The sequence below is a fragment of the Xiphophorus hellerii genome, chromosome 21 (assembly GCF_003331165.1).
Source record: "Xiphophorus hellerii strain 12219 chromosome 21, Xiphophorus_hellerii-4.1, whole genome shotgun sequence".
Classification (NCBI taxonomy): domain Eukaryota; kingdom Metazoa; phylum Chordata; class Actinopteri; order Cyprinodontiformes; family Poeciliidae; genus Xiphophorus; species Xiphophorus hellerii.
This window is the reverse complement of record NC_045692.1, coordinates 20,117,975-20,141,934: the sequence shown is the minus strand read 5'-3', so window position 1 is coordinate 20,141,934 and position 23,960 is coordinate 20,117,975. Positions and strand designations below refer to the sequence as shown.

General features: G+C 36.8%; 1 protein-coding gene across 7 annotated transcripts in view; it reads right to left on the bottom strand.

Moving 5' to 3' along the window:
* The window catches only part of arhgap21a (Rho GTPase activating protein 21a), an 87,875-nt gene that overhangs the window by 23,162 nt on the left and 40,753 nt on the right, over positions 1–23,960 (bottom strand). For 3 of the 7 annotated variants that reach the window (XM_032550807.1, XM_032550806.1, XM_032550802.1), the window contains 6 exons: positions 20,384–20,578; positions 17,661–17,682; positions 6,754–6,846; positions 6,081–6,159; positions 4,821–4,875; positions 1,172–1,195 (listed from right to left, as the gene is read on the bottom strand). In XM_032550807.1, the coding sequence (XP_032406698.1) occupies positions 1,172–1,195; positions 4,821–4,875; positions 6,081–6,159; positions 6,754–6,846; positions 17,661–17,682; positions 20,384–20,578 (468 nt within the window). Of the gene's footprint in view, positions 1–614; positions 1,143–1,171; positions 1,196–4,820; positions 4,876–6,080; positions 6,160–6,753; positions 6,847–17,660; positions 17,683–20,383; positions 20,579–23,960 lie in introns of those variants that run through there. The other 4 variants (XM_032550803.1, XM_032550804.1, XM_032550805.1 and 1 more) reach the window with 4 other exon arrangements.

Below are 23,960 nucleotides of genomic sequence, written 5' to 3'. Positions count from 1 at the left end.
GTGTTCATATAATGAAATGGCCTAGTTAAAGTCCACAACTAAATACTAAATTGAGAATCTGGGCAAGTAGATGCGGAAAGATGATGGAGTTTTATTACAACTGTCTAAAGCAGCTGGAAAGTGGTTTTAGAAAGTATTTACTAAGTGGGGTTAAATATAAGTGCACGCCGCACCTTTCAGATTTTCTCCTTTAACATCTCGTGAAGACATCTTAATCCCTTTCCCTTCCTCTTACCAATTATGCACAACTGTAACACAAAATCCCAACAAAATAAAGACAGAAAACATTGAAAATGTGAACAAGGTTCACAGTCCTGTAAAAAAATAATCTGGAGTTAATCTGAAACCGTCGCCATTCCTCTTTAATTCCTGAATAAATTTCCTGCTTTCTCCATCTCCATGTGCCTCTCTGTCCTCACAGATTCAGCTCGTTTAAAAAAAAAAAACCCTCCTCTGCAGTCTCTGTTAGAGCTGATGAGATTATCAGGGGAGGACAATCAATGCCTGACTGACAGCTGGATGAAGGCAGAAAAGCAGCTAATAGTTTTAACGTTATTCACCCAAAATGATGGGATTAAATGGAAAAAACGAAGATTTCCTGCAGATATACCCACCTTCTGTACCGGAGAGCCCGGCCTGAAGCACAAGAAGCGAGCCCATCTGAGTTTCCTTGTTTTGTTTTTCCCAACCAGCGCTACTTCTGTTAGCATCTTTGATTTAACCTGAACTAAACCGCTAATTAAATCTCATAAATAAAACCCTCTGAGGGGGGAAAAAAGAAAAACCTCCCATTTGTATCCAACGCTGACATATTTCCTCATCCTTTCAGCGCAGACGCTGATGAGAAAATGAAAGGCAGAGAGAGTAACTGGACTTTAATCAACAGCGCCGGCTCTACCTGTGGTGTCAGGTTACAGCTCCCTCTGGATCCTAACTCCTCCAGTTAAACACAAACCAATTTCCTGATTGTGGAAAGTACAGGGAGGGAATGTTTGTGGTCTGCTGAAGGATAATGTCAGCGCAACGAAAGAAAAGCCAAGAGTGACCAACAAAGCTTCAACCAGAAACACAGATACTGGTGGAAAACACTGGGGGATTTCTACTGGTTCCACTTCCAGCAAGAGGTGGAGGAGGGGGAGATGTGTTAGCTTGGCAGGTTTTCCCTTCTTACCAGAGCAGTGATATCCCTGGAAAACTGCAGTCCGCAGGTTAGGTAAGCGGGAAAAGAGAGAAAGAAAGAGTTAGAAAAAGGTCGACAGGAGAGTACACTGCAAAAACTCAAAATATGACCAAATATTTTAGGTTTAGTTTCTATTGCAGATTTCTCTAAGAAATCCATAAAATAAGACAAAACTAACTTACAAGTAACTTTTAGCAACAATAGACACTTGATTAAAGTCAATAATTCCTTAATATTGATAAAAAAGTGCTTAATATTTCACAAATCACATAGGAAAATGTTTTATTATCAATAAAACAATCAATCAGTGGAACAAGCACTTTTTAAAAATATCAATATTAACGATTTATTTACTTAAATAAGTAAATATATATTTCTAAAAAGTCACTTGTAAGTTAATTTCATCTTATTTTATGTGTACTAAAATATTTGCACTAGAAACTAAACCAAAAATACTTCTTGGTTCGATTTTGTGTTTTTTTTAGTGTATGAAGAAATGAGAAACAATGTTACAGATAAAGATAAAGAGGTGAGAAATTAGACTGTGGCCGATTGAGGCTGATTCCAGTTTACAATTTTTAATAATTATTTATTTAAAAAAATAAAATAAACTATTATTTAAAAATAAAAAATATTTATTTCTAAATAAATAATTCTAAAAATATATTTATTTAAAGTAAATAATTGTTATTTATTTTAAAAATATATATTATTTAGATAAATATTTTAAAAAATATTTGTGAAATATTTTCAATTAAAATAATCCATATTTGAATAAAAAAAGCAGGTTTCACAAACTCAAATTGGAAACGTTTTAAGAACATTATTGATGGAAATTCAGACATGAGTCCCTTTGGAAATGTACAAATTTTATCCGGCCAAATGTCAGATGCAGAAAAGCTAACAAGCTAGCTGTTAAGAGCATGTTAGCAGCTACTTAGCGGTAGCCTCAACAGTCTCCAGTCAGAACGCAATAAAAATGTCAGTGTGACAGAAAAACTAAATACGTAGAATATACGTGATTAAATAATGTACTTATTCAACTTATTATTTTTTCAAATTTAAGACATTTTAAGGCCTTTGTTTTATGAGAAATTAATTTAAGACTTTTTAAGGATGTGTGGATGTCCTGGTTTGGGTTAAATAAAATATTTTTGAATTTATTTCAGCTGGTTTTAGAGCAGAGGTTTCCTCCTAATTTTGTGAATCAGTTGCCTTATTAGTCTGCATCCTTGAACCGGAAAGCAAAATCCAATTTTCTAGAGCCAAATGTGCTAAAACAAAATAAAATGTGTGATTCTGGTGACCTGATTAATTGTGCTAAAGATGCACCAGGATGTCTTCCTGCATCTGCTCCCCATAAACCAACGCCGCCTCTTCTCTCGAGCAGAGTCGCTACGTTTCCTCTGTTGTCGTCTCGCTCACCTGCAGGCATCTCACTCAGGGCTTTCTGCATCCCCAGGCTTTTCCATCTTCCCGTCTCTCCCGGCATTTATCGTACGTTCTGCACCGCGGCGCGCGTTGCTGGATGTTTGTTTGCTGTAAACTGGAGCCAGCTGACTGCAGCTGCACTCCCTACTGACTGGGCTCAGCGTCTCTCAGGAAATAATTCAAAATATGCACTCATGGTCTGATCATGCACAGGTCCTTTAAGACATCGTGATGCATTTCAACGCATATAAACATCCAGCAATATGTACTGCAAAAACACAAATTCTTACCAAGTACTTTTATCTAGTTTCTAGTGTAAATATCTTAGTTCACTTCAAATAAGCAAAACTAGCTCACAAGTAACTTTCCAGCAAGAAATACCAGCTTGTTTGAAGTTAATAATTCCTTAATATTGATTAAAACAAAACTAGTACCACTAGAAAATTATTTCATTTATAACAACACATGTTTCCCATGTTATAAGTGAAATATTTTGCCAGTGGAAGTAGTACTTTTCAATCAACTTTAAGGAATTATTTACTTAAAAAAGCTCCTATATCTTGCGGAAAAGTTACTTGTAAGATAGTTTTGTCTTATTTCAAGTGTAATAAGATATTTGAGCTAGAAACTAGACAAAAAGTACTTACTAAGATTTTGTGTTTTTGCAGTGCAGCTGCAGCCACAGATACAGTGCGTATTCATGTGATGGAATGGTCTAGTTGAAGTCCAGAACTAAACGTTGCACTAGTCTGTGTTGGTCTGTCACAAAAAATCCCAGTAACATAAACAGTAGCATTAGCACTGAAAAAAACAAACAAAAACAATCTTACAAAGTACTTTTGGTTAAGTTTCAAGTGGAAATATCTTAGTGCTGGTCTGCTTTATCGGCTCTGGACCCAGACTGGATTACGACACGGTTCTGATCGGTAGAAAGGCGTGAAGCATGAAGTCTCGATCGGCTCCTGTTTTCACTGCAATACGACTGCATTCTGACCACTTCCACATATTTAATCTCACCCAGCTGGTCGTGATTCATGCTAAGCTCACTGAATCACTGCAGGGTTTAAATTTAAGACTTTTTAAGATCTATTTTACGCCAGTTTGGATAAAATTTAAGATAAAAAAAACTTTAAATCTAGGTAACACAAGTAAGCCAGTGGCAAAAACAAACATAGTCCATCCAACTTACCTATGACAGATGCAAAATAAGCTAGTTAGCTAGCAAAAGTCTATTAGCATCTTAGCAATGAAGACATTTGAGTGACTCAAACTTTTGCCTGACAGAAAAATCCCACTAACCAACACAGGATTGAAAATTCCTACCACAGCAAAATTTAAAATCTGTGATCAAGGTATTTAGGTCAACTTACATAATAAAAAAATTATGAAAAACATTTAAGGTCTTAATTTTAGATTAATAAATTTAAGACTTTTAAAGGATGCACTTAAAACCTGATTGTGTGTTAGGAAATCAAAATGCCTACCGCAGAAAGTTTTCTCATGTGGTTGGATGTTTATTTACTAATGATTAATTTAATTTGTAACGCACTTTTCAGTAACTAAAATCTCAAAGTGCTACTCAGATGTAATTACAGAGGATAAGAATCAAAGCAAAATGTTTAAAAAAACTTGATTAAAAGTGAGTAACATACATTTTTTTATGGGTTTGGGTTGTTTTCGGAAGCAGTAGAAACCTAAATGGAATTACAAAAACATGCAAAATGTGAATTTAGGTTTCTTTTAATATTGGATCAGTTTTAGTTATTAATCCAAGACTGATACGCTAAAAATTGACTAACATCTGCTGATACCGTCATTGATGCCAATATATTTACAGCAAAGTACTGTACCTTCTAAGTTTCTGGGAATTAGAGTAATAATATAATTTCCATAAACAGTTTCAATCAACCATCTGACAGGATTTTCTCTCTGTTTGTTTTGCAGGATGACGAGAACGGCAGCCGAGGTGAGTCCAGAACAAAACTTGTTTATTTGCTGCCTCCATCTGTGACGTTTGCTGTGTGAGACCTCAGGTGCTTCACTGAGGAAAACACAGCAAACCATTTAATCTCATCTCTGCTTGTTCCTCCACTAAATGGGAGATAAATTATTATTGATGGATTGTCGCCCAAACAGTTTTTATTTTAAAATATTGATTAAATCTAGACTAATGAGGTGAATTTGTAGTAATAACAGAACAGATGCATACCAGTTGCAAAATGTCTTCATCTTTCGGCATCACACAGAGCTCCAACGAGGCATCGCTGATGGATCAGAGAGGAAACGGATACAAAAATTACAAAAAAACTCAAATTTAATCTCCAGTCTGCTGATTTTATAACCAACAAAAAGCTTTAAAGGTGTCAGCAGAGGATAAGCAGAAAGGTTGGTGATGCAAATTTCTTTACAATAAAAATATGCATTTATCATTGAGATGTTGATGGATTGTTAAACATCTGTTTTTTATAATTTTACTGCCAGTTTGCTATTTTGTTCCTCCTTCCTCTTTGTAAAGAAGATTTTTTGTGAGAAAAGTGTTTTTTAAAACTCCCTGTGTTGCAAAACACAACAGAAAGTTTGTATTTCATGTGGTTCTGAAATGATTCATCAGATTAATCATGATTAATCGATTATTGAAATGATTGTCAACTAATTTTGCCATCGATTAATCGTTAACTTGAGTATTCAGTAATTAAGCCAAAACTGCACAAAAAAGATATAAATTTTACATTTAAGATAAAATATTTCTTAATTAGAAAAAAACTAGTAAATTATTTGTTTAATTATCTAATTAATTATTTATTTCTAATGTCTAAAAAGGCTTAAGTGGTTAAATAAAAAATATGTAAAATGCGTCATTTTTATTCGATTAATCAATTAATCAATTACTAAAATAACTGTTAGTCTACTTTAAGACTTAAGTCACTTTTAAAAGGTTTTTGTAATGAACTTTTTTAAAACCTTAAATACATAAAAATTGTAAAATGTGCCATTTTTATTTGATTAATTGATTAATCATCTGAATAACTGACAGATTAATCAATTACTAAAATAATTGTTAGTTCATTTTAAGCCTCATGTCACTATAAAAAGTCTTAAACCTTAAAGAAGGCTATAGAGGTGGTTAATTTAAAAATCTGTAAAATATGCCATTTTTATTCAACTAATCATCAGACAAATCTACTGATTAATCGATTATTAAAATAACTGTAAGTTCATTTTAAGCGTTAAGTCAATTTAAAAAGCCTTAAGCCATAAAAAAGGCTTAAGTAGTCAAAAAAAATTGTTAAATGTCCCATTTTTACTGGATTAAATCAATTAATCATGAGAATAGTCAACAGAAAAATCGATTACTAAAATAATAGTTAGTTGCAGCTCTAGTTTCATACTTTCAAGATGTTTGGGGATTTTTTGGCTTGTAAAAATGATGAAACGTTAAAATCAAGGCGCCGCCTGGTTGCAGTCCTACCTGTTCTGGATCAGGGCTATGACCTGGGAGTACGTTTTCCCAATGATGCTTTCTCCGTTCACTTTCACAAGCCGATCCCCTGGAAGGAATTAAGGAAATAATTTAGAGAACCTGCTACTAAGGGATCAGAAAAACACTTCACATAATTACTGAGCAGAGAGACCATGCAGCACAAACATACATTACCTCTGCTCAGATCTAACAGGAACAATGTGTGTTTATTTGACAGTAGGTTCAGGGTTTCTGAAGATGGCCATCACCAACAGGAAGAGAGCCGAGGTGAGTTTGGGGGATAAACCGGATAAATGTGGGAAAACACTCCCTTCTCCCAGGAGGGCAGACAGATAAAAGCAGCTCTTTAGGCTTGTCCAGACCACTTACTGTAACATTTCCTGTAAGAAGCGTGCTGACCTGGCAACCCGGCGCTCCTAACATCACCTTCACTTTAAACTTTACGCTGCTGATTCATTGTCTCAACACTTCAAGTATTTTTATCCTCTTTGCTTATAATTAGAACTGATTCATGTATAAATAAGATGAGAAAAAAAGTAGGAATGCAGGAGAAAAGAACGTTAGACTTTGTTCAGCCCCCCACAGAGGAGCCATCTGTTATTTTCTACCTCCTGTTTGTTTTGTTTGGCAATTTCCAATTATGACAAATGATGCTGTGTACCTGTGCAGAGTCCAGCTCCGTGGGCGGGGCCTCCCTCCTTCACCTGCTTGACGAAAATGGTGTCCATAGGTTCCAGGCGGTTCCTCTGTCTCCCTGGCGATGATAAGAGAGAGAAAAGGCATGAAGATGATTGGTCAGAGCGAGGAGACGTAAGTAGGCCTCACAGTTTCTAACTTTCTGTTTCATTCATGGAAGAACAGGCAGAAAACTGAAGCTTTTCAATCATAAAATCTAAAAATAAGCTCTAATTGACAGGATTTTAAAAATGTTTTAATTACAGCCAAAACGATTAATCATATTATTCGTGATTAATTGATTTGTGAAATAATCGTCAACTAGTTTTTAATTGATGAATCGTTATCTGGAGTTTACAGATTTTTAAAAAAGGCTATTTGCCTTATGTTGTTTATGGAAAACAACACATGAAGAGCAGTAAATAAGCCAAAACTGTGGAAAATATGCCAGTGACGTACAGTCAGGGGAGACAGGTGGCGCCGAGCCTCACCAGCTATGAGCCTCACCGAACGTCACTGAAATATGCATAAATTTTGCATCTAAGATAAAAATATTTTGTTTGTAGATATGTTTTACCCAAAACTTCCTAAGTGGCATAGCTTGAGCTTCACCTGGTTCAAATTTACTGAAGGAATGAATGAAATGTTTCTGCATTTTAAAATGTTTATTTTCTTAAAAATTAATCAAATCGATTATTTGCATTTTTTAATGTAATGTAATATTTAAAGAAAAGGTTTTAGTAGTTATGTGAAAAATCAGCAGAATGTGCAAATTTTAAAAATATGATTTATTGATTAATCCTCCGATTAATCAACGACTATTTCTGACAATTAATCGATTACTCGTCAGAATAATCGTAAACTAAAATAATCATTAATTGCAGTCTCAGTCTTAATGAAGTTATAAAAAGTAAAAAATTTAAGGACATTTCGAACCAGATTTCCCAGTTTTTCAATTTAACAGTTTGAAACACTAATGGATAAAAAAACCTGAGAAGTTTTATATACTGTCCCATTTAAGTAAAATCAATCAATAGATGCCCTTCTTCGCTGTGGTTATTCACTTTGTTTTCAGTCTAATGGCACAGCACTGCCTCCCTCTTGTGGGCTGGCATGGTACTGCAGCAGACTAATGTAATGTTTAGATTGTCTGCATAAAACAACTCAACTACTTTAGAAACAACTAAAGGAAGAGCATCTGGTATCAGATTTGACTGTAGACAATATAAAATAACAGTTACATATTTTGCAAGGTGAATTTATTTTTAGCTAAAGTACTAAGCAAAAATAGATAAATTCATTTTAAACTTAATACTTAACTCCCAGACTGAAGCAGATTTTCTCAGAAACAGAGTAACATTTCATGATCTACTCTTTCTGACTGCAACCCGCCATGCCGCAGTGAAGTGCATGCCGCAGTGAAGTGCATGCTGCAGTGAAGTGCATGCCGCAGTGAAGTGCATGCTGCAGTGAAGTGCATGCTGCAGTGAAGCGCATGCTGCAGCAAAGCGCATGCTGCATGCTGTACGTGCATCTTGCCTACAAACACACTCCTCCCCTCTTGTCTCTCTCCAACCTCACCGAACTCTTCAGCACAAATTGGATTCTGCAAGTTTCCAAGCCTGGAGCTGGATGAGTGGGATAACGTGGAAATCTCAAGCTTTGGACATTTTTAATGCTCCAAAGTGTCTTAGTAAAAGCATAAAATGCAGCTGGCTTTAATTAAAAACACAAGCGGCGACTTCAGCTGCTCCAAAACGCAGAATTACAGTTTGATTACAAAGTTCAAAACAGTTCAAACTGTTTAAAACTTATTCAAAGGAACACTGGTGTTTTCAGAAGGAGTTATTAGTTACAAAAAATTAGTTTTTGTAACTGATAATGTAGTAGTTCAAGTAGTATTTGTAAACCTTTTAATCCATAATAATCTGGTTATAAAGTACGAGTTCCACTGACAGATTATTTAATTTATAACATGCTGTAATCTGGGATATTTTGCTGCGAAATTTCACCTCTGCTTCACAGATATTGAACTGTTAGAATGTCATGAATCTGTCAGCAGCAATCTTCAGTCAGAGGCCTCTACAGATTTGTTGTAAGACTGACTGCTACTGGAGCCCCTTCCTGCCCACAGCATCACCATCAATAACAGCAACGCCTTAAAATACATTAATGAGAATATTTCTGTAATTTTTGAGGATAAATAAAGTATTTGTATATAAATATGTAAATAGAGACATTTGTAGCACCACTTAAAACCCAACTGCTTTTATCTCTAGTTAAACCGGATATCTTGGCTTTTATGATGCAAGTTAATTTATTAATTATTCAATATTTTACAGCAGAAGAAAATCATTCCTAATTTATATATATATTTTTCACCTGAGTGAAACAGGAGATTTAGTTTTTATATAATTTGCTTTATCACAGCCTCGGCTTTGATTTGAGATTGTAAGAAGTGAAACTCAGGCAGAAAGAGAACCGGTTTGAAGAACTAGGTCACTGCATATGATCAGAGCCAACACTTTAATTATTTATTACACTGACATCGACTCGCTGGGCAGTGATGTTTGAACAAAAGATTAAAGATAACCGTTTCGATGTAAAAGTGATACTGACCTAATGTTAGAAATGCAGCAGCAAAAACCCATCAGTTATTTTTATTTACAGACGTTTAAATCTTTCTCCAAGTCGTCCACAGGAGGGCGCTAAGAGCTTCACTGCTCCTCTACTAAGGCTTCATCCATCCCAACCGAACCGATCTCACCCGCTTTAATTAAATAATAAACGATGCTTCATTACTAAAATCCTGCTAGCTTCATGTTTCCTCTCAGATTCTGTCGCTCATAAACATTCAAGAGGTTAAAATAACGAATTTCTCCCAAACTGGGAACAAACCATGTGATGATGAAATAATCTCCAGAAATCAGGAATTAGGTTTAAAATTGGGAAACTTTAAAATGACGGATGGATGGATGAATGGATGGATGAATAGATGGATGGATGAAGAGATAAATGGATGGATGGACAGATGGCTGGATGGATGGCTGGATGGATGAGCAGATGGATGAACAGATGGATGGATGGATGGATGGATGGATGAGCAGATGGATGAACAGATGGATGGATGGATAGATGGATGGATGGATGAATAGATGGATGGATGAAGAGATAAATGGATGGATGGATGGATGGATGGATGAAGAGATAAATGGATGGATGGATGGATGGATGAATAGATGGATGGATGAAGAGATAAATGGATGGATGGATGAAGAGATAAATGGATGGATGGATGGATGGATGAATAGATGGATGAATAGATGGATGGATGGAAGAACAGATGGCTGGATGAATAGATGGATGTATGAACAGATGGATGGATGGATGAACAGATGGATGGATGGATGAACAGATGGATGAATGGATGGATGAACAGATGGATGGATGGATGGATGGATGGATGGACAGATGGATGGATGAGCGGATGGATGAACAGATGGATGGATGGATGGATGGATGGATGGATGAGCAGATGGAGGAACAGATGGATGGATGGATGAACAGATGCTTGATGGATGGATGGATGGATGGATGGATGGATGGATGGATGGATGGATGGATGAGCAGATGGATGGATGGATGAACAGATGCTTGATGGATGGATGGATAGATGGATGAGCAGATGGATGGATGAGCAGATGGATGGATGGATGGACAGATGGCTGGATGGATGGATGGATGGATGAACGGATGGATGAGCAGATGGATGGACAGATGAACAGATGGCTGGATGGATGGATGGACAGATGGATGAGCAGATGGATGGATGGATGAACAGATGGATGTATGGATGGATGGACGGATGGATGAGCAGAAGGATGGATGAACAGTTGGATGATTGTTTTCTTCAGCCTGACTCTAACTGGTCTCCTGTCTGCAGGTAGCAGCTCCCAGTTAGCGCTGGTCTCTGGTTGGCAGCCGGCCCCGCCGCCCAGCTGGGCCCGGCTGTGTGGGCCGACCCGCCGCTCCCATGTTGTTCTGGGTTAGATAATATTATTCTACAGAGATCTGGGTCTGCTGCCAAATCCCTGCATTAACCTCGGCGTAAAAACACAGCCCGCTTCCACATTAGCATTAGCGCTCTCACGTTTACAAGCCGCCGCAACCACATACAGATGTACGTACATACACGACGCGGCGCACATGTGCTTCCAGGCCAGAGGAGAAGGCCTTTGTTTATGTTTAGATGATTATCTGCAGCAGGTCGGATCCACAGGAGAAACCTGATGATGGGAAGCGTAAAATCCTGGCAACGAACGCACCGTCTTTAGTGTGGAAAGGTCAAGGCACAAGTAAACTTTACATGAAATTAAAACTCAAATTTCCCTCAAAAACCATCAAACATCTCTAAATGCTGAACTCTGTAAACCAGGGGTGTTCAAAGTGAGGTGCGTGGGCCATTTGCGGCCCACTGCAGTGATTTTGTGCAGCCCCACAACCACAATTCAATAATAAATTTAATAAATTAGGACAAAACTACAACTTTTAAATTAAAATCTACATACAAAAATCTTACACGCAACACAAGGTGATCATCTTTTCCAAGATTCCTGGTTTACTCCTGTTGTCATGGTAACTCGGACCTCATCTACTCATTGATTTATCCTCTAAAGAATCATTGGTGCACCCAAATCTGCTTTTAATTCCTACAATAAAGCTCATCTAACTACAGAAACTGTTTTGAAGTGAAGACGGACCAAGAGTTTGTTTTTATTGCTGACAGACAAAATATTTTTTCTGTTTTCTTTGATGAAGCCCAAAATAATAAGCAAACTGCTTACATTTCATTTAACAAAGAAAACATGCAAAAATTATATTATATTATATTGAACTACTTTATTTGTTTAATAAAAATATGTCATGCTTAGTTTATTGTTGGTTAGGTGACAAAAAAAAAAACAACACATTTTGGTAACGTTAGTTTAAAAAAAAAAAAGATTTTTCAGCTGACAATTTTGGCCCAGGTGACAAAAAGTAGCTTTTTTTTAAGCGCCTGGGTAGTTTTCAGAAACAGTGGTAACTCAAGTGGAAGTATGAAAACATACAAAATGTGAATTTAGCACAATATGTCCCCATTTAAAGTACCTAGCAAATTGACAAAATTTCAGGAAAATATCCAGTAAATTCAGGAAAACACCTGCTAAGAAGAACCTGTTTTCACATTTGGTTCCATAAGGGGACCAAGTGTGCACTGGGTCACATGAACCAAATCTTTCGAAAAACATGTTCCCCTCCTCACCTGTGGTGGCGCTGCACCAAGAACCAGTGAAGTCAATGACACAAAACCTCTGAAAAAGACATTGACACAGGTTCCTTCTTCACAAAATGTAAACAAAATGGAGTAGCGTCAGATTTTTAGCAGTTGTGGTAAAAGACTACGAAGCATTTCTCCTGCTAACACGTTTGTTTTGCTTGTATTTACCCAGAATGCCCAGCGTTGCAGTCCAGTTCCTGCTTTTGGGGCGGTTTCTGGCCCGCTTGGCGTTTACATATGCGTTCAAACCGCACTAAACTGAGATCTTGGTTTGTAGGTGGACCAGAGTGCATTTTGTCGATTACGCAAACAAACCAGATCTTCTAGCCAACAAACTAGAGTTTGATTAAACCCAAATTCTGCCAAGGAATCAAACCTCACCTGGTTGTAAAATTGTTACCTAAACTTTTTCTAATTGTGTGTCTAACTTTAAATATTCGTGTTCAAACCTCAAACTGACGACGCTGCTACATCTGTCCGTACACACACTCCCTTCAAAACACAGTAAAACACATACATGCCTGTTGTTTTCCCACCAGAACAGGAAGGTGGGAGAGTTCTTTCCATCACTTTTTTCAGATGAATTACACATACCAAAACCCACTTGGGTGGAAGAAATTAACATCACACTGATACATGCAGCTAAAATATGTCCAATCCAATGATTTGTTTTCTCTTTGCTAAATGAGGCAAACAACAAAACAAGGGAGATTAGGTTCAAGCAGGGGAACAAGTGACAAACATCTGGAGCTTGTTGGTTTAATTTCAGCCTCAAATGCCGAATCTATTTCCAGGAAAACTGAAAATAAGCTCAACATTCCCTGGAAAAGCTTATCCAACTGTACCTAGCAAAACTAGAGAGCCAATAAAAGGAAAAAAGAATGTGATGGACTGAACGTGCAAAACTTAAATTAATTTTCAAAAATTAGGAATAATTGAGGGCCAGCTTCTTGGTTTGTTCTGATATTTAATCTACAATGTGACAGAATGAGTGATAATTAATACAAGAACTAGGATCAGATTATCATTAAATGAATAAACTAACAGGAAGAAGCTTTGATTCCAGGATTTTGAGTGAGAAAAATGGTTTTTCACCAAACCTGACCTTAAAATCCAAGATGGCTGCTGTTTAACCATTATAACACTTACACCAGTTTGTGTCTGATTACGTTGCACTAATTGCATCTGCTAAATTCAATAAAATTAGAATTAATTCACATAAAAAATTATCTTACTTCATCTTGAAAAGCAGCAAGTGAAACTTCTTACCATATTTTCTGATACAAATTCCCAAAACATCTCTTGTCAATTCCTAAATGTCTACTTTTTTACATTTTAGAACATAATAAAATACAATTCCTACTGGAATTTAAAAAAAAAACCTTTTAGAACTGATTGAAGTGAAAAAAGCATATTTTTAAACTCATTTTTATTTTTAAATCACCAAAGATGTACCAAATCATAATTTTTGTTTACCTTTACACCTGTACTCCACCGAATAGATATTTCTCTCTGGGTACTCTGGCTTCCTCCCACAATCCAAAATCAAACTGTTAAGATAAGTGATTAATATACGTATATCAGAGCTGCGACCAATTGTTTTTTTGGTTATAGATTAATAAATTATTGTGATGATTAATCGAATTTTTAAAAAATCGGCACATTCTGCAAATTTGTCATTTAACCACTAAATCTTATTTTATACAAAAAAAAAACATATACAACGAATCAAATAAACAACTTCTACAGGGTGAAACTAAAACTATGTGAGCTGAGGACACAGCTGGGTAGAATATATTTACAGACAAATGATTTTTATTTGCCTTATATGCAAAATGTTCCTTTTTGTTTTTGCTTAATTACTGCTCTAAATATGTTGTTCTTACAGCAAATAGCCTTTTTTAAATTGCTGACTTAGTTGACAATTATTTCAATAATCGATTAATCACAATGAATTCGATTAATCGTTTCAGCCCTACTCTACATTTCCATTCAGGATGATTGTGTAGAGTCACTGTTCACATCCAGAAAGCACAAACAGACAAATACTGGTATGAAGCAACTGGATAACAAGGGAAGAGGAGAAAAGCGAGGCGTGTTTGAAAAGGCTCACTGGAGAAAACAGGAATCCTGTTTGCTTGTGCTGCCTTGCATTCCCTCCGCAGACTTTATGGGAACAAATTGAAATCCAAGCAAAAACGAAAAGGAAAGAAAAGTGAGGAAATAAAGTTGGGAAGAGACTCATGTTGAAAGAAAAGCAAATATTTTAACAGATGGGGAATTTTTGTGTATTGCTCCTCTTGCTGTGCGGTTTAACAAGCATTGCAGAAAAGAAAATGGAAATTTGGGATTTTACCCTTCAACAGCTTGTTAAAACACACAACGGGACTGGAGCAGTCAGAGGGAAAACGACAGAAATTTAGATTTGGGATAGCAGCCTCTTGGTATGTACACAACTGCTGTGAAAGCAAATAAACTCAAAAACTCCAGCTTGGTTTTCATAGATTTTAAAGAACTAAAGCTTGTTTGTGCGATTTGTTCTTTCTGGAGGATTGAAGAGCGTCCAGCGGCAACACCAAGGAGTCAGCCGACCCCCACCTACTGCGCTGACCTGAACGCTAAAACCGCCAGGCACATGGCTTGTATTATCCGTCCGCGTTTCGGTGTGACTTCACATAGCTTTTCGCTGACGTTATGAATGTTTTGGACCGATTGCAGCCGCAGTCGTCACATAGCAACCACAACAACGTGCATATCAACAAGAGAAACCACTGAAATCAAAGTCATGACGACGTTCTTCACTGTGGATTAAATATCGAAGGTTAAAATGGCTAAAATGGCTTGTGTTCTGCTGCAGGAGGGACTGGTGCGCCTAGCAGGACAGACAAGGAAACACGGATAATCTCTACGCATCAGCCAGGAAGTTACAGCTTGGACACCAATGGAACAAACAAGTCAGGCAAATGCAACCCAAACGCAATACTTAGGAGGAATGGGTCAAAATGTCAGCAAAATATTGTTAAAAGTTTGTGGAAGGAAAAGCAAACTTCTCATTCATTATTCTAGCTGACCTAAAACGGAAAAGGTTTGATCTGATTGAGGCTGTTTTCCCACCTGACAGTCCTTGAGGTTCGGTTCTATTTGGGACCAAAATTGCGCCATTTGTTACATTTTCAGCTGCTGTGGTTCACTTTCCTGCTGCACTGTGTCAAACTAACAAAACCTTTTGAAAAACCTGTTCCCCTCCTCGCCTGTGGGGGCGCTGCACCAAGAACCACAGAAGGAAGCAACATGAAAACCCCAGAAAAAGACAATGACTGCAACTTCCTTCTTCACAAAACGTAAACAAAGGCGTAACATCAGATTTTAGTTGTAGGATTTCTCTTTGTCGTTGGTTGAAGTCCACGAGTCATTTTTCATTTAACGCTTTACATGCGCATTTGTTTTGGCGGTTTTTACCCAGAATGCCCTGCACTTTAGACCAGCTCCTGCTTTTAAAGTCGTCTCTGGTCCATTTGGCATTCACATGTGCGTTCAAACTGCATCAGAGTTCACTTTAATCAAACTAATACTGAGGTTTGTAGGCGGACCAGAGTTCACCTTTTTGGTTAGATTGTGCATTCACACGTTCCCAAATGAACCAGACGTTCTAGGCAGACAAACTGGAGTGGATTAAAGCGGATTAAACACGACTGGTGGGAATGAACCCTTAAAGTCAGACAGAAAAGTTAAACCGTGTATGTAAATATCAGGTTTCAGCTATACATGTTGCAACATATGAAGTGTTTATCTACTTGTCTATTGACTTTTTGCAGGAATTCCCGACATTCCTGATCTTAGTTTCCGAAACCCTGCGGCGGTACCGAGCCGTCAGCAGGTTGAAAATGACCCAAATCTCTCCCAGGACGCTCAGAAACGTTCCCGTCCAGGGAAAAAAATCACACAATGAGAGGGAAGGGAGAACATGGAGGAGTTAATTTTGTTGGTGAGGGGTGAGAGGAGGAATGTGACACCACAGGCTCACAGGGGAGGATGAGGGACACTTACAGGAATCTCTCTTATTCCCGTTTGAGAACATTGAGGTCAGATTTATGTCAGATGCTCCACTGACCCTCCTTTCACTTCCAGGGATTTTTTTTTACACTTTCATTGCCTACTGGTGACTCAACAACTGCTGAAACACCCGACTTCCTCCCCCCGTCGGGGCTCTGGGAGCTTTCCAAGACAAACAAAAAGCTAAAGATGGATTATCTTCCTCTCTGTGCAGCTATTTCCAAGAAATAACCGATGTTTGCTTTTATTTTGAAACACTTCAAGAATCCCAGATAAGCAACTCAGGAATGGGGAACATTCAAAGTTTCTGCAGACGACCGCAGGCGCACATGGAGGCAAGGTTTGCGGCTGTGCGGGTACATGTGGATGTGACTGATGTGGCTGTTTGAAGGTTTCTGATGAAGAGCAGCAGAGCGGTCCTGCTGGGCCGCAGACGTGAGCCGCATACTGAACGGCTGGAAAGACGAGCCGGATGCTCCGAGGAATGCCGAGGCCGCGCCAGGATCAGAGTACGGGCTGCCAGGGCGGCCGCGCCAGAGAACAAAGACCGCGAACTGCATCGCTACCTCACAGATACTATATGTACTAATAAAAATATTACTTTAATTTCAGAATTCTGACTTTTTTCCTCAAATCTCAAACTCTTTTCTCAAAGTGTTGAGATTTTTTTCTCAAAATTTCGACTTTTTTTCTTGGTCTTTCGGCTTACTTTCTCAGAATTCCAACTTTGTTCAAATAAAAATTTCAACTTTTCCTCAGAATTTTGACTTTTTTTGTGGAATTTCAACTTTTTCTCAGAATTTCTACTTTTTTTCCCTCAGAATTCAGAATTTCTTTTCTCAAAATTCAGACATTTTTCAAAACATCAGAATTATTTAAATTGTTTATGTAGCATCAGGAAGGTCTAGCAAGTAAAATTGGGAAAGGCCAAAGTGCAGGTTTACAAATCCTATAACAAGAAAGAAACATTTATGTGATTATTTTTCATATACTGATAACATAACTGACATACATCTAATAATGTTTGATCATTTATTAGGATTTTTACATAGATTGACAAAGAATTATTATTCATTGAAATTCTGTCATAATTTCTAGTTTACAATCATAATTCTGAGAAAAAAGTAATATTTCTGATAAAGTAAAAAATTCAGAATTATGAGTTTAAAATCAACATTTTATTACTTTTTTTTTTTTGCCTTAATGTTCTTCCGTACGTGTGAGACAGCTACAGCTGTGATGTGTGGCTTTTAACAAGGAAAACAACAATTACAGCCTTTTTAAATCAGTGGAATTGAAATAAACCTGCAACAAAAACAGCTTTCTATGGATAAGTTTCTGCGCATAGGCAATACATCAGAGCAACAAGTGGTCAATAATAATTTATCTCCCATTTATTGGAGCACCAAGCAGAGATGAGATTAAATGGTTTGCTGTGTTTTCCTCAGTGAAGCACCTGAGGTCTCACACAGCAAACGTTACAGATGGAGGCAGTAAATAGACAAGTTTCGTTCTGGACTCACCTCGGCTGCCGTTCTCGTCATCCTGCAAAACAAACAGAGAGAAAATCCTGTCAGATGGTTGATTGAAACTGTTGGTCATTAGTTTATGGAAATTACATTGTTACTTTACACTAATTCCCAGTAATTTAGAAGGTACTTTGATGGAAGTTTAGTACGATATATCAGAGTAGACGTCGGTATCGGCCAATGTTTGGAATAAGTTCATGCTTTTTGGTGTTTTGGTTTCAAAAACTTCTGGAATGTTGAGTCACATTCAACTGGCAATGCCCTGTTGCCTAGCAACCCCAGAGAAGCCCAGCCCCGTTACCTAGCAACCTAATCTGACAATTAATCGGATTTTAAAAAATTGCCACATTCTACAATTTTTTAATTTAACCAATTTTACCAAGGCTATTTTATACAACATTATAAATATATATTAAAAAATACAAATAAATTAATATAAGTAAATAATAAAAATGCTAATATCAGCTTGTGAAAAGCTTAGCTCCCTTCCTGCTTGACTTAGCATTATACAGTGTAAGGTTAATTTATTTGATTACTAAGATTAACAGTTGAACAGCAAAAGGTCCTTAAACAGATTTTATTTACATAATTCAAACCAGGTGAAGGTAAAACTTTTCCATTTGAAGAGTTCTGGGTGAAAAATATTTACAGACAAAGAAGATTTTTAAATATAAAATGAAAAATGAATGTATATTTTGTACAGTTTTGGTTTAATTACTGCTTCGAGTGCGTTGTTTTTTGATCAATTGCCGTTGTTTGTGTCTGTATACTCCAGTTAATGATTAATCAATTAATAAATAGGTTGACGATTATATAAATAATTACAATTAATCCAATTAATCATCTAATGAGGGAGGAAAACAAAACAACATGTTGGGGTAGTTTAGGATTAAAAGGCCAAATCTTGGCATGTTTCTGCTTTCCTTTCAGTCAACACATAAAGCCTTAATTTCCCTCTCAGTCGCATTTCAAGGCTGAACCTCTTTAGACAAACCTCAGCATCCTTAAGGAAGGATTAAATCACCAGCTCCTGATCCAGGGCCTTCAAATTAATTAGAATCCACCAGTTTGTTTACTCTCCACTAATCAACTGATCCTGGGAAAGATGTGCTGATTTAAAGTGACCAAGCTGGAAACGATTCTCTGGTTCAGAGCTGTGTGAAAATCCCCCATTGATGCTCCCAGGACAACAGACTTACTTCACTGTCGGCTCCAACTGATCTTCAGGAGGATCACAAAGAACAAAAATGTCCCACCATGGACTAAAACATTCAAGAAAACCTCTGGGAGAAACCGTCCAGCGTTTCTCTGATTACACAAACGTCTGAACATCCGACCAGCTTCTCCTTTAGCATGCAGAACCAAAGCCAACAGCTATAAACAGAAGGCGCTACGCTAACTTTGTCGGAAATCCTTCTGTGCACAAAGAGGAGGTTAACCAAATACACTTCAGAGGAAAGTAAACCCAACTTATCCTGAATTATCACTCACAAAAACTAATACGAGGCCGACTTTGATAAGAAAGCCGACCCACAACGCCGCTGCGTTTAGCATTTTCCAAAAGCCCTTTTAGCCCCAGTTAGCCTGCAGCCAGGATGAACGGCAAAGAGCGGATTAAAATGGCTTCCAGCCAAAACAGAGCGGCCAACATCTTCAGCGATGGAGGACAGAAAACAGCGTTTGGTACTTTTTTTAAGACTTAGATTCACAGCTTGGATGTGTAAAGACTCTTTACATAAATTAATACTAAAGGTTATATTATCCTGAAGAGTGAAATACAAAAACTACAGTGCAGCTTTAGCCAACTTCAATGAATTTGATTTAGTCTTTTTCTGGAGAAGACGAAAGGGAGGAACCATGCAGAAAATAAAGAATCAGAGGAAAAGAATCAGAAGAAGGAAAACAATCAAACCAAAAATTCAGAAGAATCAGACTAAAAATAAGATTCAGACAAAGTATCAGACGAAAAAGAATCAGATTAAAAAGAATCAGAGGAAAAAATATCAGAAGAGTCAAACAAAGAAAAAACATAAAAAACAAAAGAACCAGAATAATCAGACATATCTTTAGATATGGGTAAGCTGCTTTGAAAAGGTGAATCAGAGATTATTTTCGTGTCTAGATGTGCTAAATTGATATAAACATCTCAAAGGGGCTGAATATAAAAGCACACCGCACTTTTAAGATAGCTGATTCCAAGTATACATATGTAAATATTCACACTAACGGTCTGTTAGTTTATCACATGAAACCCAAATAAAATGCATGGAGGTCTGACTCTATTCAGATATTAAAAAGGAAAAATCCTGCTATGGCGATTCAGGGTGAGAAAATAAAAAAAAAACTTTCCTATCAAAGGAAACCGAACAGCTGCACACAGCTGGAGTTTCACTTTCAGGAAGATCGGAAACTTTTTTGTTTGTAAAGTTTAAACGACAGAAGCAGCACACATCTGAGCATTGATTTCTTAATTTCTGCAGATAAAAGTCACATTTTTATTAAATTAGGTTCCAATAGGTGCTGCTCTGAACCGTTACCGTTTTTAATCTGCAAATTTAATATTTTACTCCTTTTGTTATGGTTTCAGGAATATTTTTAAAACTTAAAATTCAGAAAGATATTCCTAGAAAACAACAGTCTGATTTGAGCGGCAGATCAAATACCTCCTAGGTCCTTCAAAGTGGGCAAACAAACATCATCAGGGCCGTAAAAGTCGCCGTTACCTTCAGGGAGTTGTGGAAGGCGGACTCCGGCGGGTAAACGATGAAGTGGCGCAGCGTGAAGCCGAAGCCCTGCGACGTTCGCCGCAGGCGCAGCGTCTTCGGCCCCGGCCAGGAGAACGGCTCTTCTTCGGCCCCGGGCGTAACGGTGGCCGACGTCTCGCTCTGATCCCGCCCATCCTTCTGCTTTGCCTGAAAACACAGAAATGAACAGGATAAAGGGTTAGAATTGATCTATGGGCGAAATAAAACATGTTCGTTACACGTTTCAGAACGAGCATTTATAGGGCCTCTGTCACTTTAAATTCAATTAAAATGCTGCTGGCCACGCCCCCCCCCAGCTCAACGTTTACACTTGCACGGGAAAATGGCTGCAAACAGATGCTCAATTATACAACTGTACATCTTTGAAAAGCAGAAGTGGAGCATCCTGCACAACCAAAAAGAATGCAGCAAGTGGTTTCTGGATGATAAGTCAACAACACAACACTTGCCTTTTCTGGCAGCCATTGTACAAACGTAAAGGAAGCTGATCAAACCTGCTGGAACTCAGCTTGTGTTGCTAGGTAACAGACTGGTAGGAAGGGAAGAAAGAAATAAAAGAAGGGAGGAAGGGAAAAAGAAAGGAGGGAAGACAGATCTTTGTCTTTTCCAACAGCCATTGTACAGTCATAAAACCAGCTGACAAAATATGCTGGAGCTCAGCTTGGGTTGCTAGGTAACGGGCTGGGCTCGATTTCCAGACAATAAAAACATAAACTTATGGTTTAAAAGTGGCTATGTGCTTTTTTAAGCGCTTTGACTGTTTTTAGAAGCAGTAAAAACCCAAATGGAAATGTAAAAAAGTGCAAAATTTGATTTTGCATAATAATTATGCATAATTACTCTAATTATGATTATTTTTATTCTGTTTCATAAGCGTTGCACTGATAAAAAAGTTTGTTCTTTTTCTCCAGAAGACACAAAGGAATCTCTGATTTTTACTTTGTAAGAAGATCACTGTGTCTTTATGCAATCAGTGAAGAATCTGATAGATTTTTTCCTTTAATTCAGGTTGATGAATCAAATCTGTTGCGATCCAGGAGCCTTTCCCTGAAGAAAACATTTCTCCTCTTTGTTTTAGAAATGACCTGAGGAGACGTTAGTGTAAGATGCTTTCACTGTGAATCATTTGAAATAAATTCAGAAATAATTTATTTGTCCAAAAGGGGAATTAAATGTTGTACCTCATAACTTCCAGGTATCTTCAAGAAGAACATTCTCTAACACTGTACTGTTCAAACATTTTACCATAAATGTGTAAATAGTTGAACTGAAATCACTTGGTGCCAAAAAAATTAATAAAAAATTAGGACCATAAGCTACAAAAAAAGAATGCAACTTATTGTTTTTTTAAAATGCTAAATAACATATAATCTTCATGTAAGGAACAATGTAATTTCAAAAGTCTAAGTTTAAGTTATTGTAGACGTGAAACATAAAAGGATCTTTCATTAAAATAGAAGCAAAGAACCTAAAAATATTTCTGAGGATCCATTATGTTCAACTTTTTTTATCTAATGTAACTGTAATCTATTGTCCACAACAACAACAGGTTATTATTTCTTTATTTAAAAATGTTTTGTTTAATTAACGGTCAGCCCAAATCTGCTTTGAGTGAAAGTGGCTGGATTTTTGTGTTTCTATTTAACATAAAACTGGAATGAAAGCAAAAGAACGTGATTTTAAAATGATGAGCATTTTGTTGAATTAAATTCCCACTTACAGTTTTCATTTTCATCAGATTATCTTTAAATTTTTCAAAAAAGTGCCCATCATTTGCATATTTAATGGCCAAGCTTCCGTCATTCTTGAGTCGTGGCTGTGGAACGAGCAAAAACATAAACAAAAAATCTTAGAAAAGCTCTAATTCTCCAATCCTCATTGGTGATAGAAATATAAACTTGAATAAATTGGTTGTTTTAAAATAAAAGCAAAATCTTGTTATGCAGCAGCTTCTCTCTCACACACAGTGTGACGTCGCCTCCACTTCTTCCACTCACAGCAGCAAAGCAATTCATTAAGTTCTTATCTTACTGCTATTAATTAAAATAGAAATTTTACTTTCTAATTATTGTACAATCTAATCAAGGAGTTATGAAAATATTTTCATCAAGTTGTTTATGAGCTCTAGCAATGAAGTAAAGGCGAAAGCATCCATTTAATGTGACATAGGATGCTTTCGCCTTTACTTCATTGCTAGAGCTCATAAACAACCCGATAAAAATATAAAATACACACTCAACACTTGGATAAGTTCTCTTTTTCATGAGTTTCTGTAAAATAAAGCTCCATAGTTTGTTTTGAAGCTGTGAAATGTTGAGGAAAGCCGGAGGAACCGTCGCCGTCTGACCTGCACTCATATGGCTTCAGTTATTGCTCAATTTTCTGCGTGTTTTCGTGATGACAGACTTATCTTCAACATTCCTACTGTAGCGGACAAACGGAGGAAAAAACAGCTAGCCTCAGGCTCGGCTGCAGGTCTCTTGCGTAAGAACTGCCTACATAACAAAACACGTGCAGAAAGTTTGGACTGAGTCGGCAGCTACAGCTGAGCCGACGTCACGAAGACTTCCCTCTTTCACAGAGGAAAATTTTATGTTTTAAATTAAACTTTTACATGCAGAGTGGGGGAATAACGCTACATAAAAACAGGACAGCTGAATTTTAAAAAAGTCTTCAGTAAACTTGGAGAAACTCCGAAACAGTCAACTGCGATTATTTTCCGTTTTGTTGCAGATATGTTGATATATTTGAGCGTCATAATTTCCATTTGCATGATTGTTTTAGTGTTTTTCTCTTTCTACTAAAAAATGGACGATAAAAGACTTCAGTTTGGTGATTTGGTTAGTATCCATTCTATTTGTTGTTTTGTTTACTCATTTTTTATATTTAAAATATCTTCCAGTTCCAGTGTTAAAAGTTAATTGATTTTTGATCCTTTACCAATATATTATTTGAAAATAACAACAATAATAAAAAAACAACAATATTATTGTTTATCGCAATAATTTCTGGGACAATTTATCGTCCAGAAACGTTTGTTACAATGTTACAATAATAAATTAGCTTGGTGATAAATTGTCCCAGAAGCTATTGCGATAAAGGTTAGTATTGTTGTTTTGAGACCATTTTCAAGTAATATAATGGTAATGGCATAATAATAAAGAGCACTAAACCTCTAATTAATATTTACCACTGGAACTGGAACTAAAAATTCAAAAATAAACAAACAAAACAACAGAAACAACAAATAAAATGAATTAGAAACGAATACAAAACTCGTCCTTCAAAAATAAAGAAGCTCGTTAAGACCAATGAACCACACTGAAGACTTATTTTAATTTTTAAAGAGAAAGAAAAATCATGCAATTAATTGATTTATTGCTTATTGCAGCTGCTTCTTCAAACCTTAATTTCCAATATTCTCACCAGGTTCTGTCAAACATGGCGACAAAAAGCAGAAAAACAAATCCATGTTGGGTTTTCTGTATTCTCCTGCTCCTAACACATCAGCAGGAGATTTTCTGTTACT